General features: G+C 29.8%; 1 protein-coding gene across 1 annotated transcript; it reads right to left on the bottom strand.

The window, feature by feature from the left end:
• Positions 1 to 225: 225 nt before the first annotated feature.
• On the bottom strand, positions 226 to 5,637 carry LOC109799332 (glutaredoxin-like protein). The gene is made up of 6 exons (XM_020359897.3): positions 4,813 to 5,637; positions 2,427 to 2,482; positions 2,095 to 2,325; positions 1,594 to 1,885; positions 1,144 to 1,340; positions 226 to 1,055 (listed from the first exon to the last, which is right to left on the bottom strand). The coding sequence occupies exons 1-6, from the start codon at positions 5,569 to 5,571 to the stop codon at positions 902 to 904; spliced, it is 1,689 nt and encodes a 562-aa protein (XP_020215486.1). The 5' UTR covers positions 5,572 to 5,637; the 3' UTR covers positions 226 to 901.
• Positions 5,638 to 17,066: the final 11,429 nt, after the last annotated feature.

Raw genomic sequence — 17,066 nt, 5'->3', positions numbered from 1 at the left:
TATAAACTCATATTCTAAAAGAAATGTGAATTCGATTCTTATTATCGATATGAAGACCTTAATTATTTTAAAGATTTTAAAATCAATTGCATTTATAAAAATTAAAAAAAAAATAATTGCAACAGCGATTAAACTTTATACCAAAAATCTCAAAGCCAAAACTACATCGAAGCAGCCCCTCCTAATATAGAGAATGACATGCACATCAATACAAAGAAAGTAATATATTGAAATAAATTTTGCTTAATTTGCTATAATATAATTGCTAATAAAGGTTGATTCAAACTCCAAACAGTAAGGAACAGACTCATTCTAAAAAGGATGTAGATTCAATTCTCACCATCCATGTAAGAGCTTTGTCGGTGGATAACCTCTATACTCTTGTAGAATCTTAATGTCTGTCCAAACTCTTCTAATTAAGAAAAAAAAAAAAACAACAACAACAAACAAGTTTCATGACAACCCTAAAACGAAACAACCTTCATGACACCATAAAAGTTAAGTGATATTTACGGGGACAGAGGTCCAGAATTGTATGAATTTAATACCAGATGGAGAACAAGTCCAGGACGACATTCCACAACTCGGAAGCGGTCTACAGCGTCACCATAAGCCAATTCTCTATAGAATCTGCTCCTACCTAAGAATTTGTATCTATAAATACCCACAACTTTTTCTTTCTGAATGAAAAATCTCAATTAAAACTGTATGTATGATCTAGACTCTAGAGTTTCTGCACGTGTGCAAAAGTGATATAACATCTATAATTATCTGCTTCGGTATCATATCACTCAAATTCTCTCTCCTATTTGGTCGGAATAAGATAAGATGCCAAAACCTGGTACAGGTCCAATAAACATACCGTATATTCAGTGGTTGAATCAAAATGGTTTACCACTACTCAAGAATTTATTGACCAATCATAATTCTGGTAAGAGACATAAACTGGTCCATAATCTCCCAAGAGATGTGTCACAAGACCGGCATTATTTGGATCCAAGTAATTAATTATCCACTTCAATATTTCTTTCTCTTGTCCAAAATCCCCACTGAACCTGCCAAAGTGAAAAACAGAATCATAAAAAGGGGGCTTGAAGTTTAACTAAGTCAGAACCAATACTCAGAAAAGTTCAAACTGCTTACCACTTGAAAATCCTAGTAAGATGAACAGTTCTCTTCTCCAGGTCCACTTCAATTCCATCGTTCTCAAAGAACTCTCTTGCAGCACCTCTTAATTCATCTACAACTCTATGTGGTAAGAAGAACCTAACCTTTGGGCTGGACTTTGTACCATTACAAAGTCCAAAATGAAATAAAGGATTAAACTTGACAAGAGCAACCTGCAATTTGTAAGGAACAGGTTAATCTATCTTCATAGCAAATCATAGTTTATAAATTATAAATGATAAGCAGTAATTGTTACCATAGGAGATAGAAATTTTATGTTAGGATTAAAAATGAATGAAAAAGTAATACAGAAAGGTTCAGACTGCAATTTCGTGCTAAAAACTTTCTGAAAAAAATAAAACATATAAGTTTTTAAAATGTCACAATAAGCATAATGCATGACTGAAAAGAAAAAAAGTTATTTACCTCTAACCGCTTGTCTCCTGTGCTAAAGGGCTTTACTAAGGAGTATGGTGACCTCCGATTGCATCTAAGAATACCATTTTTAATAATATTTAGAGAATAAGGATGCCCTCCAATCAAATACTGGAAATCACTGAAGAAGGATCTCCTATCAATTACACCTTCTGGACACCCTACGCTAATAACAGCATGGATGACCATAGCATTATATAAATTTAAGAAGAAAGCAAGCTTCTCGTTTTCTGATAGTTCCAAAAGATTCACTCGCTGCAAATCCTGAGTCATATTTACGTACCTGCCAGTTAGAAGCGAAACAGTAAGATAACTCTTGACAATAATCAGATATTAATTAAGAAAAAAAAAAACTAAAACTACAGATGGAACCACTCCAAATAGGCATTAAAGATTTCACAGTCGGCTCGACTCAATCACAAACTATAATGGATTAATAGGTGAACATACTCGCAAAACATTCGCAGAACATTACATTAAGTATTAGCATACCTACGAAATTCTTCGCTTTTACTAATGGCCTCATAATCAACATGTTGCCTATCATCAGAGGCATAAGACTCAAGAATGGCAGACATAATCTTGGTAAGCCTCAAGCATATTGCAGCTGCAGCCTTTGGCTCATTATCATTTGTGTTACCGCGAAAATTAAAGCATCTGGGGATAAAGGGTTCATGCTCAAGGAAACGATATAAGTGATTTCCCTCCTCAAAATCATTTTCCCTGCCGAAGAAAGTTACCAATGCGGCAAGAAAATTATCAAAAGATTGCGATTCATATTGAAATGTGTTGGGTTATATTAGGCTCAAAAGCTCTTTTCTTACCCGAAAACATGATGTATGAAGTGCTTCCTGGACAATTCTTTCCCGATTTCAACAGCCTAAATATTAGTTTGGAATACAAAATATTTTAGTTCCAAGGTGTTGGGGGAAAAATCACACATAAAACAAGGATAAAATTTGGGAAAACACTACAAAGATAGAGAATACAATCAAAACACAAATTTAAAGTAGTTGGACACTTATTGTCTATGCCCATTAAAACACCTTGGTAAATATGCACTATCTTAGTGAAAGATCATAAATTTTATAGATAAATTTGAAAAACCCTTCTCGTGTAAACACCCTATAAGCTTAAGTTCTTGAATAATAACATATTTTTTGTTCATTAGAAACAAAACTCACATCTTTTAAACTGCATCTTTAATAGTGGTCCTTATTCTACTTTAAATAAGATTTATTATGTCACATCATTCTTAAACAACTCACATTATATTTTTTATAAATTCTTATACACTTCACTTTTTGACAATTTAAAAATTAATAAAATTATTATAATTAAATATTAATTTTATTAAACATAATAAATAATATTTTTTGATTTATGGAAGTGATTTTTTTTCTAAATAACATTTTTTATTTAATTTTTTTTACTTATTTTTAAACAATATCATATTATCACACTTCAATAGGAGCTGCTAATAAATATAATTACTTGATACATCACAAATGCATCAGAAATTCCCTTGGATATATAACTTCCTCATTTACAAGTATCTATTCGTTCACAAGGAACTTTATTTATTATGGTGGTAAATAATTTCTAAATGACTACAGGAATGTACACCAATTGACCACTCTTTTTTTCCAGAAGTCACTTCATTAAAAAAATTAACGCCAGTTAGGCCACAAACATACAATTAATCACCGCTCTTCTCTTAATAATTTATATACAAAGTAACTCCAAATATTAGATGTTCTAATAATTCTTTTTTAATATATTTTAATCAAAAATTTATAAGTAACATTCCTAACAAAGTAGATCATCAGAGGTGCCAAAAGAAACAGAATTTGGAGAATTGTTTGAAAGTGGGACATAAAATAGCATATTCAGAGAGTGAAATTCACACTAATCAACAACTGTGGCCTGCCAATCCTTAACCACAAAATATTAACAGCCACAATATCTCTCATTTGTGGTTGAATTTTGCTAAATGTGCGCACGTAGTGAGCCTATCGAGTAGGATAAATCACGATATGATTGTCTATTTTTCCCACTACCACCTTCGGTTATCATTAGTTTTGATGCACCACTCCCAAATGAATTAGAAGCCGTTGAATATTTATTTATTTATAATGGAAAAAGTCCATGAGAATTTTAGCTACTGACGCAACCCAAGTGGCTGAGCACCAATATACCGTGCCGAACGAGCCAACCATGACTTTGTAAGAAACTAATAATTAATCTTTTATTTCATTTACAAATGAAACTGGTTAATATTATATTTTATGATAGAACATCCCGTGACATACCACAAAGTAGCTGCGGAAAAAAGAAAAAAGAAAAAAGTTAGGATTGAAAATTTCAAAATACTACGTACGAAAATGTAAGCTTGACTGTTCCATAAGATCTGATTTGGCACTTGGCAGCCAACACAATTTCCCATTTGGGCATGGGACCCTTGTTGTGCGACTAGGTTGACTTTGCAAACTGTATAGGCTCGTGGAAACTTACACCCGTAGCACTTATTGTATTACCCTACAAGGGCCCCAATAAACAGCAGCTAATCTAATAGTTGTTCCATATTACCAGTGTATGGTTTCAGTCACAAATCGCACATATATACAAATCTAATAATTTTTAGAATATTTATTTTAAATATCATTTTGAACAGTTTAACAGAATAAAAATAATCAAAATCAATTAAAAATATAATTATATCAACTTTGTTGCAGAGCCATTTTGAACCTCCTATCTCAATAAAAAATTATACTTGGACGGTTTGGCCTCATCATTTTAAAAACCAAATCATAACCTTCCAAGACACGAGCATTGTTATGATCGTACCCCAATGTGTGCCATTATTACAGCTTATGTTTCTTTGCCAATCCAAAATGTTCTCTACGCAAATAATAATAATAATAATAATAATAATAATAATAATAATAATCAAAACCCTCACTCGTTCTTTAATGAGTGAACCCACAATATCTCACACCCCCCACTCATCACGAATTTCAATTATCTTAAACTAATTCACCTTTTACGCTACCAATATCATAATATTACGATCCTATCAATATAAAAAAAAAAAAAAAAAAAAACAGTATGCAAGTTTTCTCCATTAATCAAATACACATGCTGGTATATACGGTGGCAATACAGTAACGAAAAACTAAGACGTAGAAGCGTACGAATACGAAAGCGTACCTCGTTACGCGCGCAATCGAAGTGGTGAACGAGCGCATCCACCAACTCGTTCCCTTCGAAGCAATTCTTAACCATCTTCATCCTCTTCAACCGGTCCTGAATCGGCAACCTCTGCCGCAAAACCCTAACCGCCGCAACCAACTCGTCGGCGCGATCCTCCTCGGGGCAATCGAAGCCGTACGCCGGCGGCAACAGCGCGTCGTCGCCGGCGAGCTTCCCGGCGAGCATCTCCGCCGCCCTCCGGTCGAACTCGCCGCTGTTCCTAAGCGAGTTGAGCGCGACGAGGCCTCCGATGAAGGTCTCGTTGAAGAAAATCTGCGGTACGGAGGCGGTCCCCGTCCTCTCTCGCAGCTCCCTCTCCCGCTCGCGGAAAACGTCGACGTTTATCTCGACGAAGCGCAATCGCTTCTCCTTGAGGAAGCTCCGCACCGCGGTGCAGTCTCTGCAGTGGGACCTCGAGAAGAAGGTGACGCGTCCTTTTGGCGACGGTTCCTTCTCCGGCTTCGGCGTGGCGACGACCTTGACGCCGGAGAGGTTGAACTCGGTGACTTGGCGATTGTGGTGATCGTCTTGGAGGGATTGGCGGAGCGAGGAGACGCGCTTGACGATGGCGGCGGAGAGGTGGGTGCTGCGCTGGCGGAGGAAGGTCCCGACGGAGAAGGCGGGCGGAGCGACGTCGTTTTGGAAGGCGTGCGGTGGGACTGGGAGGGGGAGAAGGGAATGGGGCGGGGATAGAGTCACCTGGCTGTCGGAAGCCATAATGGAGAGAGAATGAGGGGTTATGGGAATGGTGAAATTGGAGAGGTTTTATGAAGTGCAAGATTTGGATTTGATAATAAATTAATAATGGATTAATAGGAGATTCACTTGATCTTGTTAGGAATATACCAGGAAAAAGTCAAATTTCGGAATAGACAAACTTTTTTTTTTTTTTTTTTTTTTTTTTGTGTTAAGATTCAATCTTTTTGATATAATAAAACTTAAGTAGGTTGAGTTAAAATCAAGACAGACTTCAAGATTTTTTGAAAGTACTTATAAATTATTTATTAGTGAGATGTTCAGAAATTTACGATCATATATATATATATGCACTTCAACATTTAAAATTATGAAGTTAAAATTTGATTTTTAAATTAAAGATATATATTATTGTTTTCTGTTAAGAAACAAAGTATAATTGTTTTTCTTTGGACAAAAAAAACCGGTTTATATAAGACATTCCATTTTAACTATATGATTTGATATTTGTATAATATTATATATATATATATATTACTAAAGGTACTATAATTATTTTAAGAAAAATTCTCGCTTGGGTCCACTTTTTTTAATATATTTTTTTTGTTTTTTAAATTCAAACCTTTTCATTCATAAAAAAATTTAAATATTTCTTATAAATTATGAAATAATTTTACTAATATTTAATAAATTTAATTATGCCAATTAAACACACAAATAATCTTGATTATTTTCAATAGAATGTCTCCTATTCTGGACATTTTAATTTAAATTATTATATTATATCAATTATATATTAAACACTAACATCTATTTTGTACAAGAGTGTTTATAGGTATTTTTCTTCAACGAAAAGGTTTGTAAGAATTTCTTTAATTTTTATCTAATTTAATTTTTATTTATCATAATTATTTATGAATTAAATATTAATATTTTAAATAAATTATCAATAATTTGTATTATAACAAAAATTTATCATAAATCTAAAATATAATTTATGTTTAAAAATATTTATGTATACTAATTTTAAATATAATTTATATGCTCAAACATAGTATTTATTTATATATAATTTATTATAAATTTTAATTATATATAATAAACATGTTTGTACCAATTATATTATATTTATATATATTATTAAAGAAAGAATAATATCTTTCAAAATTTTCCTGCTCAAAACTAAAATCATATAGTTTGGATTCATTTTTTTCTAAAACTTTTTTGTCTTCTAAAATTTAAACCTTTTCATTGATAAAAAAAAATTCAAAAAATTATTAGAAATTATAAAATAAATTTATTAACATTTAATAAATTTAATTACGACAATTAAATGCAAATAATCAAGATTATTTGCAATAGAATGATATTCAATTATGTACATTCAAATTCAAATTATTATTATTATTATTATTATAAGAAATGTACATCTACTTGTACATAATCCATTCCACATTTTGACATCCCATGACAATTTTCATTGGTGTTAGAAATTTCAAAATCACATGACGTAAAGACTTTAAGAAAATGGGAAAACACAAAGATTTTAAGTGCACAAATTCTTTATTTTTCTAAATTTTTCTCCTTTTCATTAAATGTTATTTTTTTTTATCAAACATATTTATTTTTAATGTAGATAAAAAAAAATTGTGAAATCACATAACGCAGATGAAAGAAATGTGAACTTGTAATATGCATAATTTTTGTCATGTACACAAATGGAAGACTTCATATTCTGTTTTCTCTTATCTTATAATCCGCTTAATGACTATTTTCATCTTTGATTAGGAATTTTAGAATTGTAAAACACAAATAACTCATAAATATATTCTCGCTTGTATATAATTTTATTTTCTTTTTTCTTTTTTATCTTTTGATATCCTGTTTAGTATCAATTTTCAATATTGACATAAAAATTGCATAATTACAAAAACACAATGATATCAAGTATCCAAATTATTCGCTTTTCTATATTTTTCTCCTTTGCTTTAACTCTTAATTTTTTTTTCTATCACACGTAATTATTTTTAATGCAGATGAAAACATTGCGAAATTGCAGAATGCAAATGGGAGAAATGTGGAATTGTGGTATGCATAATTTTTGTCATGTATGTAGAGACTTAAGACTCCAATTTTCTTGATAAAAAATGTAATGTTTCTACAATTATTATAGAGTAGATAATAATTTTAAAATGTATTTAATTAGTATTAATATATATATATATATATATTAATTAAGAGATTAAATTTAATTAAATTATTGGTTAAAAAAATTATTATAAAGAGTAAAATAATTAATATTTTTCATAACATATAATAAATAATATTAATTATTATACTTAATCGCTACATCACATAATAATTAAATATATAATTGATATTAATTATAAGCACTTCTCGTGTCTTCTCTATCGTATATTATTTTTTTTCTTTTTGTTCATTTCTCACATTTATTTATTCTTCTTTCTCTCTTTATTTTTTCTCCTATCTTTTTTTATCTATCAATATTTTATGATTTTATTTTTATCTATCAATATTAATGTGTAATTTATCAACCAGATAATTATGAACCATTCTACCAATCTTCATCATCTTAGGAATGTAGTCTACTATCTAATTCCCTTTTAAGTTCAAAGGTTCCCATCAGAAAATCAAGCTATCAAAAGAGAAGTGGATTCAAGTGCAAAGGGAGTTTTAATTCAATTGGTATCAACAATCACATCAAAGTTCTAAGTACTCTTTCTATTGGCCTTGAGACTATTGCTGTGTAAATTTTGAAAAAGTATCTAACATATTGAAGAAAAAAGAAAAAGACAGAGAGAATGATGAGAAAGATAATAATATTTGGTATGCTATAAAAGATATCCCAAATTTGAATGAAAAAACTTGTTTTACGACTGTTGATTTGCTTGATACTAAAGTAAAGAAAGACACTTTATTTAAGATGTCATTAGAAGAATGTTCATCTTGGATGAACTTCAAGTTAAAATGATTAATACTTTGTTGAACTATATTTTTTTCAAGTGTCATTTTGATTATATTTTTTGTTGAAATATATATTGGATTTATATTTTGGTGGAACTATAATGGTTGAACTTTAATAATATATAAAAGAAATTTGGATTACATCATAGATATTGATGGTACTCATATTTCAACAATTGTGAAAGAACAAGATGTAAACAAGTATTGTAGTTGTCATGAAAAGATATGCAAAAAATTGTATTAGCGCTTGTAACTTTGATTTGGAATTTATATATTCTTAACGATGAGAGGGTTCAACTCATGATTCTAAGTAACTAAGTAATTTTTTGACAAGAAGAAATGGACTTAAAGTGTCCCAAGGTAAATATTTTTTTAATAATAAATATTTTTTTTTAACTTTTCATACTAATTTTATGTGTTGTAAATGTAATTAGATAAGTTTTTTTAGTGGACTGTGGATTTCTTAATAGACCCTAATTTTTAGCTCCATTTTGAGGTGTGCAATATCATCTTTAAGATTTTGCAGGTCATGGTAATGACCCTCAAAATGAAAATCAAGTGTTCAATTTATGTCATATGTCCTTAAGAAATCCTCATCGAAAAGATAAATGATAATTTTAAATCATATTTCACAATTTTTAATTTAGCACCTCCATTTCTATTTAAGATACAAGCTTAACTTATAGTAGCGTGTGTAACATTGGATAACTTTTTTTTTTTTTTACAAAGAATGTTATTCTGATGAATTTCTAATTAAATTAATATATGAATCTTTAAATATTCCATAACTTCATTTAAATAAATAATTTTATTCATTTGAATTAATGTGTAACATTACATAACTTCATTTGAATAAATCAAATTAACTTCAAATATTAAGTTTGAAATAAAATATAAAATAATTTTACTGCTTTAAAATGATAAATGTGATTTAACAAAGTGCAAAAATATATTTATTAATTAGAATAATCATATTTATTCATTAATTACGAGTAATTATTTATAAAGTAAAAAATCCTAATAAAATAATATTATATTTCTAAAACATTCAATAAAGAGTAAATTTATTTATAAGAGTCAATTATATTTATTCGGTCATTAAAATTAGTTCTAAAAATTGACAAGGAGATAATCAACTTTTTAAACATAACATATAAATATATTATTGGAGTACTTAAGTAAAATATATAATATAATTTTCAAATTTATTTATTGTAATTATTATATTTATTGTTGTTTTATAGAAAAAAAAAAGTATTTTACTTTGTATATAAATAGTAATAATAATTATCAAAATGATATTTTTTCTATAAAATAATAATAAGTAACTACAAAAATGTTGACAAAACATTTCAAAATTTATGAAAAAATAAATTTTGAAAAACTATATTATTACTTATACCATCCACATCGGTACCCAGATCCATCTCAGTACCTGGTCATTTAAATACATCGGCTGAAAAGATAAAGTCATTCCCCAACCGCCAAGATAAAAGATAAGTGCACAATCTTATCTTAACCAACGAGGTATTAACGTAAAGGGAAAAAAATTCTAATTAACATCAAGGTACTTGCATTATATATATGAGACACTTACATCTACAAAAACTAACTTGAGCATTTTGCAAATATCACCCCAATCTTGGAGTATCCAACTTGTAAAGTAGATAAGGCTCACCAATCTCAACAAAGATTGAAGAGGTCGTCAGACCAACTTCAAGAACATTACTCTATTAATTATAAAAATTAGAACATAGAAGCAAACATCCTTATTATTTTATTTTCTTTAGAGAAGAAGTGAAGTGTAATGTGAGATCTGAGATAGGAAGTCAATATTAGTGTGAGATAGTGTGAAGTAAAGTTTGAGTTTGATACAAAAGCTATCAGACTTCACATGCACTTGTAGGAAAAGAACACAAATATGAATATAAAGTTAAAGTGTTGAATCCTTAGGGTGACATTGATGGAAATGATAATAAAATGCCACAGAAGTTCATTATATGCGTGAAGCTCATTTCAATGTATTCGGTCAGGTGTAGGTTCCGACGAATACTTTTTTTTTTTTTTCAACCTGCACCCACCCGATTTTATTTGTATGTAACTGTGTTTTTCATTTTATTCAACCTGAGGTCCGAGTTATTCCATCTAAAAGCTTATTTACAATTCAGATAGTGTGAGTTTCAATTGGGTGCTATTTTTGTATCACCCCTAGTTATCGTAACAATATTGTAGTTTATGGCTTCATACAATAGTCACAATTTTATTTATAAATGATTTCTCACTTAATTAACAGGATGCGAGGAGATTGTTATAATACATGTTTAATAATAGGAGTATTAAATGAGTTAATTCAATCCAACTTATGTCAAATAGATTGAGTTAGAGTAAAATTATTCTTTTATTGGGTTAAAAATACCAACTCAACCTGTGTTGCATTGATGGGTTGGATTAAGTTGACTGCTAACCTATTAAAAAAGTTATAAACCATTTTTATTTTATTTATCTTAATTTTTTTTAATTTTATAATCAAATATCATTAATTTTTTTAATAAATTTAGTGATGAATGAAATGATTTAAATATTCAATGAGACATGTATTTAATAATTCCATTAATAATAATAAAATAAATCTATCAACAACATTAAAGTAAGTCCATAATACAACTATAAATAAATTTATCAATAAAAATACATCATAAATAAGTCTTAATACGAAAATGAAATACAAATAAAGTACCATAAGTCAATGTCAATATATAAAATCAAGACAAAAAAATTGACTAATTCAATGGACTAACCCAATGTTCTTATCATAATTTGTAAGTTTTCGAACAATTGAGATGATCTCCTCATTGCTCCAATATCAGCAGTGGTAGGGGACACCTGCAAAGACACTCTGACATTCAAGTTAGAGGATAGTCTATAGATTAAAAATAAGATTAGGATAAAATGATACTTGGTACCCCATATATAGGTGATTGATCCTAGAGGTAACGCTAAATGATTTTAGGAGATAATTTTGCATTATATATGAGTGTATCTTTGTGATTGTGAATGGTGATTATTAGGTGGGAACATTATCCTTGATGTGTTGTTTTTGAATCTATTCTAGGACTTTTGGAGATATGGTGCGAGAATCATTCCTTGGTTGTTGCCTGGGTTACATTCAAGGTGACGAGGTGTTGAGGCTGCTCGCCTGACTCGAGCTTAGCATGAGCTTACCTTAGCTCACTCGAGCTGGATAACACATAAGTCCCCTAGTTTCAAGCTTCGTAGGAATGAAATAATTATTAATGTGCTCGCCTCTAGTTCATGTTGTGTTTGCGTGTGTTTGAATGGGGAAGAGATGTTTGGTATTATCCTTTGAGGATATTGATTCTTTCGATGCTGCGATGCGATTGCCTAGTGAGAATGCATTCACTATTATCCATGAGGGAACTTTTGGTGTGGATGGTGCATGGGTGCCTATTGTTGGCATGATTTAGTAGGTGGTGACAGTAGAGCCCATTTTTATTAGGGTTGAAGAGGTTGAGGAGTCACTATTGGAGGAATTAGGAAATGATAAGAGTAAAGGCTCTTTTGAAAGAGAAGGCTATGAGTGGATGAATAATGAAGTAGATTGGTATGAAAGTCATATGTATATGGAGTAGACAGTGGCAACGCTACTTGATAATTATGCCTTATCTGCACCTTCTAATTCTCATTTGTTCATTATTCCTCCTTGTGCTGAGGGCGACTGGGTATACCTGGGCGAAGAAATGTATTCTCAGTACCCATTCATGTATATATATATATATATCAATATGTTATTCTAGATATTGGGGTTATCTTGTCATTTAGTGCTCTTAAATGTGGGTTTATGAGGTGGGCGAATGTTGCTTTAAGCTAGTTTCATCCAAACAATTAGGCATTTCTTAGAGATGATGTCCAATGGTTGTGATGATGTCCTCATTGCTCTAATATTGACGATGATAAGAGTACCTACAAAGACACTTTGACGGTCAAATTAGAGGATTGTCTAGGTTAAGAATGAGATTAGGATATAATGATACTTGATACTTCATATATAGGTGATTGATCTTAGAGATGACATTACATGAATTTAGGAGATGATTTTGCTCGTTATCTATGGGTTGTATCCCTATGATTGTACATGGTGTTTATTAGGTGGGGACATTATCCTTAATGTGTTGCTTTTTAATGTATTCCAAGATTTTTGAAGATATGGTGTGAGAATCATTCCTTAGTTGCTCCTTCGATTATGTTCAGGGTGGCAAGCTATTATAGCTGCTTGATAGACTTGAGCTTAGCGCATGAGCTTAGCTTAGCTCTCTTGAGCTGGGTGACACACCCAACAAATCAATCTAACCTAACCTGCCATTAACCTAACCTGCCATTTAACTAGTTGAGTAGACAATTTAGGTATATTGATGAATATAACCTAACTCGAGTTATGTAGGTTAATTTATTAGGACGAATCCATTTTGATATTACTATGTTTGAAGCTTGACTCCTAATTAGTTATATTTTTATTTGCATTAAGAAAAATTAAATAATGTTTGGTTGGAAGAGAATAGATGAGAGAGGAGGAGTTTTAATAAACTTTTTTTTGTTTGGTTTAATTTTTAGGAAAAAAATAAAAAGGGGAGCAAAACTCATCATTTTTTTATTTTATCTCTATTCCAATATTAAAGGATTTGAAGGAAAAACATTTTAAAACATTTCTAATACGATGTTCAAAATATCTTTACATATATTTTTAAATTTAAAGTTATAAAGATACATATATAAATTAGTTTTAACTTTTTTTTTCTCTTGTAAACTAAATAAAAAAAATAGAAATATGATGTTCAAAATATCTTTACTTATATTTTTAAATTTAAAATTAAAAAAATACATATATAAATTAGTTTTTAAAATCTTTTTTTTTTCTTGTGAACTAAATAAGAAAAAAGTAATTTTTTTTCTTCCCTCGTCTTAATCATACAAAATTTCTGATTTCTCTCTTTTTCCTCCGATTCGCTTCATTAATTTTTTTTTTCATTACTTTAAACCAAGCATACTGAAAGCAAAATAAATGCTTATTCTTTTTCAAACAAAACCGTGTGAAATAAAAGAAGAAAAATTAAGCATGTCACGTTGTCACGTCAGTCTCAACAAGTGTATGGAGTCCGTTCATTCCAACACGGAATGTGCAGAGAAAGTCTCCTTAAGAGAGAGACTAATGCATCATAACGCAAGCAGCGATTGACGCTATTGTTGGCACCTCCCATTGCCCAAAACATCTTATTCACCAACATGCCCTTTCATTAATTCATGCCACTGCCACATCATATCGTAAAATAGAAAATTACATGCTAGTTAATTCCCAAAAGAAACCCCTTCAAAAAAAAAATTCCCAAAAGAAACAAAAGAAAAATATTACTATATAATTGGTAAGAAGGGTGTGTTAGCACTTGGCACAATATGTTTGTTAGGTTCTTCTTAGCTACGAAGGAAAGTGACCCCTAAATTAGATATTGGTTGGGTTTGTAATTATGTGTATAACGTTGACAAGATCCAAGAGTCAATTTGTCTTTCCAACAAGTGAATAAGGTTGTTTTGTTTCTATCTCAATCCACAAAGTCAAACTCCGACACAATCAAAGATCAACACAATACAAGGTTTCGCAACTTGCAGAACCAAACCGTCTTAACCCCAACTATTAATAAAATACACTAAATTATGCTTATGTAATATAGAAAACACTATTTTTAAATGGAAATCGATCTAAACCTCAAGATTCACGACTTTTGACGTTAACTTCGTCATATTTGGCATATTCGGGGAGAAAGAAGATAGATTATCCTTGGTGTCTTAAGGCCAATGAATTAACCAGGTTGTAAATAGTTAATATATCATTGGTATCTTAAGGATCTATTAGGGTTTGATTCTGAATCATTTTTATCCTAAGTTTTACATCTCTAACCCTATGCTTGGCAATATTGAATTTGAGGGTAAGAGAAGGAAGGAGAGGGGATTTGAGGGGAATAGTAAAAATGCAAGTCGGCTTGATAAAGTAGAAAGAAGAGGAATTAAGGGGAATATATGTATGACCTACATGAACAATTATTATTATCTTAAAAAATAAGAGAATTGGTATGGAATTCAAGTTAAAGACATTAATATTAATGCACCTCTCTCTTTTTTAACTACTTGTTATTAAATACTTACCCTTGCTTATTTTTAGCATAATAATGGAATATGTTGTTTAGCATATTCGAATATTATCACATATATTTCATTATGGTAGATTATATTTAAATATATTGTGTATGATATTTCACCTATATTACATTATCTTTATAATTTTGCATTAAGGTCATTATGATATTCAATTATGATATATATTGTATTATGGTCACTGTGATATTAGACTATGTTGCATGCTAATTGGATATGTGGTGAATGATAATTAAATTATGTTACTTGTGATATTAGTTTCTAGTTGACTATCCGATTTTATAGCTTGTGATATTCGTTGGCTTTGATTTTTTTTTTCATATTCCATTATATTTATTTGGTTAGACATTCCAATAGACTATTACTATAATACATTATCTATATAAAAAAAATATACATTAATACATCAAAGGTTAAAATAATAATTTTATATATTATTTATTTTTACATAAAATTCTAACTTAAAAAATTAATTTTAAAATACCAATTCACATTTATTTCTCACATAATTTTACTCTATCAATTAATTATAAATTTTACTCTATTACACTCTATTTCTTATCCTATTAATTTTCACCTGTTCCCTTATTCTCACCTCTACGATGCGGGGATAAAGAAAATAATGTCGGACCATTTATTATCAATAGAAGATAGATTGGTAAAATAAAATAAAATAAATTAAAGGCCAATGAATTTGGCTTGGTGTTATCCCGCGGTGTCAGTGATGGAAAAGTGATGCAGTCATCTTTTGGGGCAAAGATTAATTTGCGCCATGCATTTCACCATGCCCACGCTTTCCACGAGTCATACTCTACATAATATTATAAGTACGTAGAAATTATATAAAAAATGTTTTTTTATACGTCTGAACCAAAAAAAAAAAGCTGATTTTTTTAACACAAATCTAAAACAATAACAAATATTCTCTTTAAATTTAACGTATTTTTTTTTATATAAAAAAATATGCATATGTTTTTTTTAGTAAAAAATTATAAAAACTACAATAATATTTAAACTTCAAACTTTGTACATATTATTTCAAACTTTCAATTCTTACGACCAAACCTGATTATTTAAATAACAAATAAGTAAATATGCACGTATAAAATATTAAAAATAAGTAAAACGACAAATAATTAAATGTGATATCAGGCCAATCTTTTAAGATAATGAAACTAAAAAAAAATTGGTCAGCGAATAATTTAATAAGATTAAGAGTTTATTTAAATACAACTTTAAAAGTATTTATAAAAAATTTTCTATTAAAAAATACTCTATATTTTTAATAGAGAGAAACTTTTAAAGGACTTTTGACTTGGATTCAAACATGTTCTAAAATTACTTTTAAAAAGAAATGAAGTACGTTTCAATTCCTGAGTGTACATGCTCCATTTCATAAAATTCTGCCCCAATTCTATCTCGCAACATATATACTTTAATTACATTACGAGGGCAGCATAATTTAGAGAGAAATAAAAAAATTATATAATTTTATTTTCCCCAGGCACTGGTGTTTAAAACAAAACCTCTTATTGGGAGCTAGAAATTAGTGACTTATAAACATTTGGATTTGGACTCTCGAAAGCAAGGAATTAATACACTTCCTAAAATATAAGTTAGTAATTAACAATTGCTTAAAAGAGAGATGTTATTTCCTTTGCGTATAAATAATCAGAATATCATTTTTAAATCAGGAAAATAATGAGAGCCATACGCCTGTATCCTCCAAAATTGGTGTTATTTTTGTAAACGAAATATATATTTTTGTTGATGAATGGAACAATGTTTTTGGAACAGACAAGTCTCGTAAAGGCCCCATAATGAGACGAAGGAAGACTGTATGTTTGGGCCTGTTTGCCACAATCATAATGCCAAATTGTGATTGTTCTACTTCTCACTGTGGACTATCACGGTTATTAAAACAGAATGTGATTATTGCTCTTTAATTTGCGGCATAAAAGATAATAATGAATGGTTTGACGATAACTATAAAAGAGCACACTAAGAAAGCAGTGGCGAAATTTGAACCAAAAAATTGAGGCAGCCAAGATTTAAAGGCTGGTTCATCTAGCTTTGAGATTTGGGTAGATGAGTGGGAAATTCACCACAAACATCATGATTATTCGGCCTTGTATATGTCATACACCATTCTTTTGGGTACAAAATTTGACAAGAAAGGGATGACACCCCAATATATTCTATCACCTCAATATATGTCACATTAACTTTTTAAAATTTTAATTTATACATAAAATAATTTCAAGGTTTAGTGTTATCACCTCAATATAAGTGTTTTTTTAAGAACACAT

Source organism: Cajanus cajan, chromosome 3 (assembly GCF_000230855.2).
Source record: "Cajanus cajan strain Asha chromosome 3, NIPB_CcT2T_4, whole genome shotgun sequence".
In the NCBI taxonomy this organism is placed as follows: Eukaryota; Viridiplantae; Streptophyta; class Magnoliopsida; order Fabales; family Fabaceae; genus Cajanus; species Cajanus cajan.
The sequence above is the reverse complement of the archived record's forward strand: the minus strand, read 5'-3'. Positions and strand labels throughout refer to the sequence as shown.

Bases quoted from the DNA above. Each gene is read 5' to 3' on its own strand.
- LOC109799332 (XM_020359897.3), bottom strand. From the start codon at position 5,571: ATGGCTTCCGACAGCCAGGTGACTCTATCCCCGCCCCATTCCCTTCTC. The intron at 2,326-2,426 runs GTAAGAAAAGAG...TTTCTTCGGCAG, and splicing joins TTCATACATCATGTTTTCGG to GGAAAATGATTTTGAGGAGG. The intron at 1,341-1,593 runs GTAAATAACTTT...TACAAATTGCAG, and splicing joins CAGGAGACAAGCGGTTAGAG to GTTGCTCTTGTCAAGTTTAA.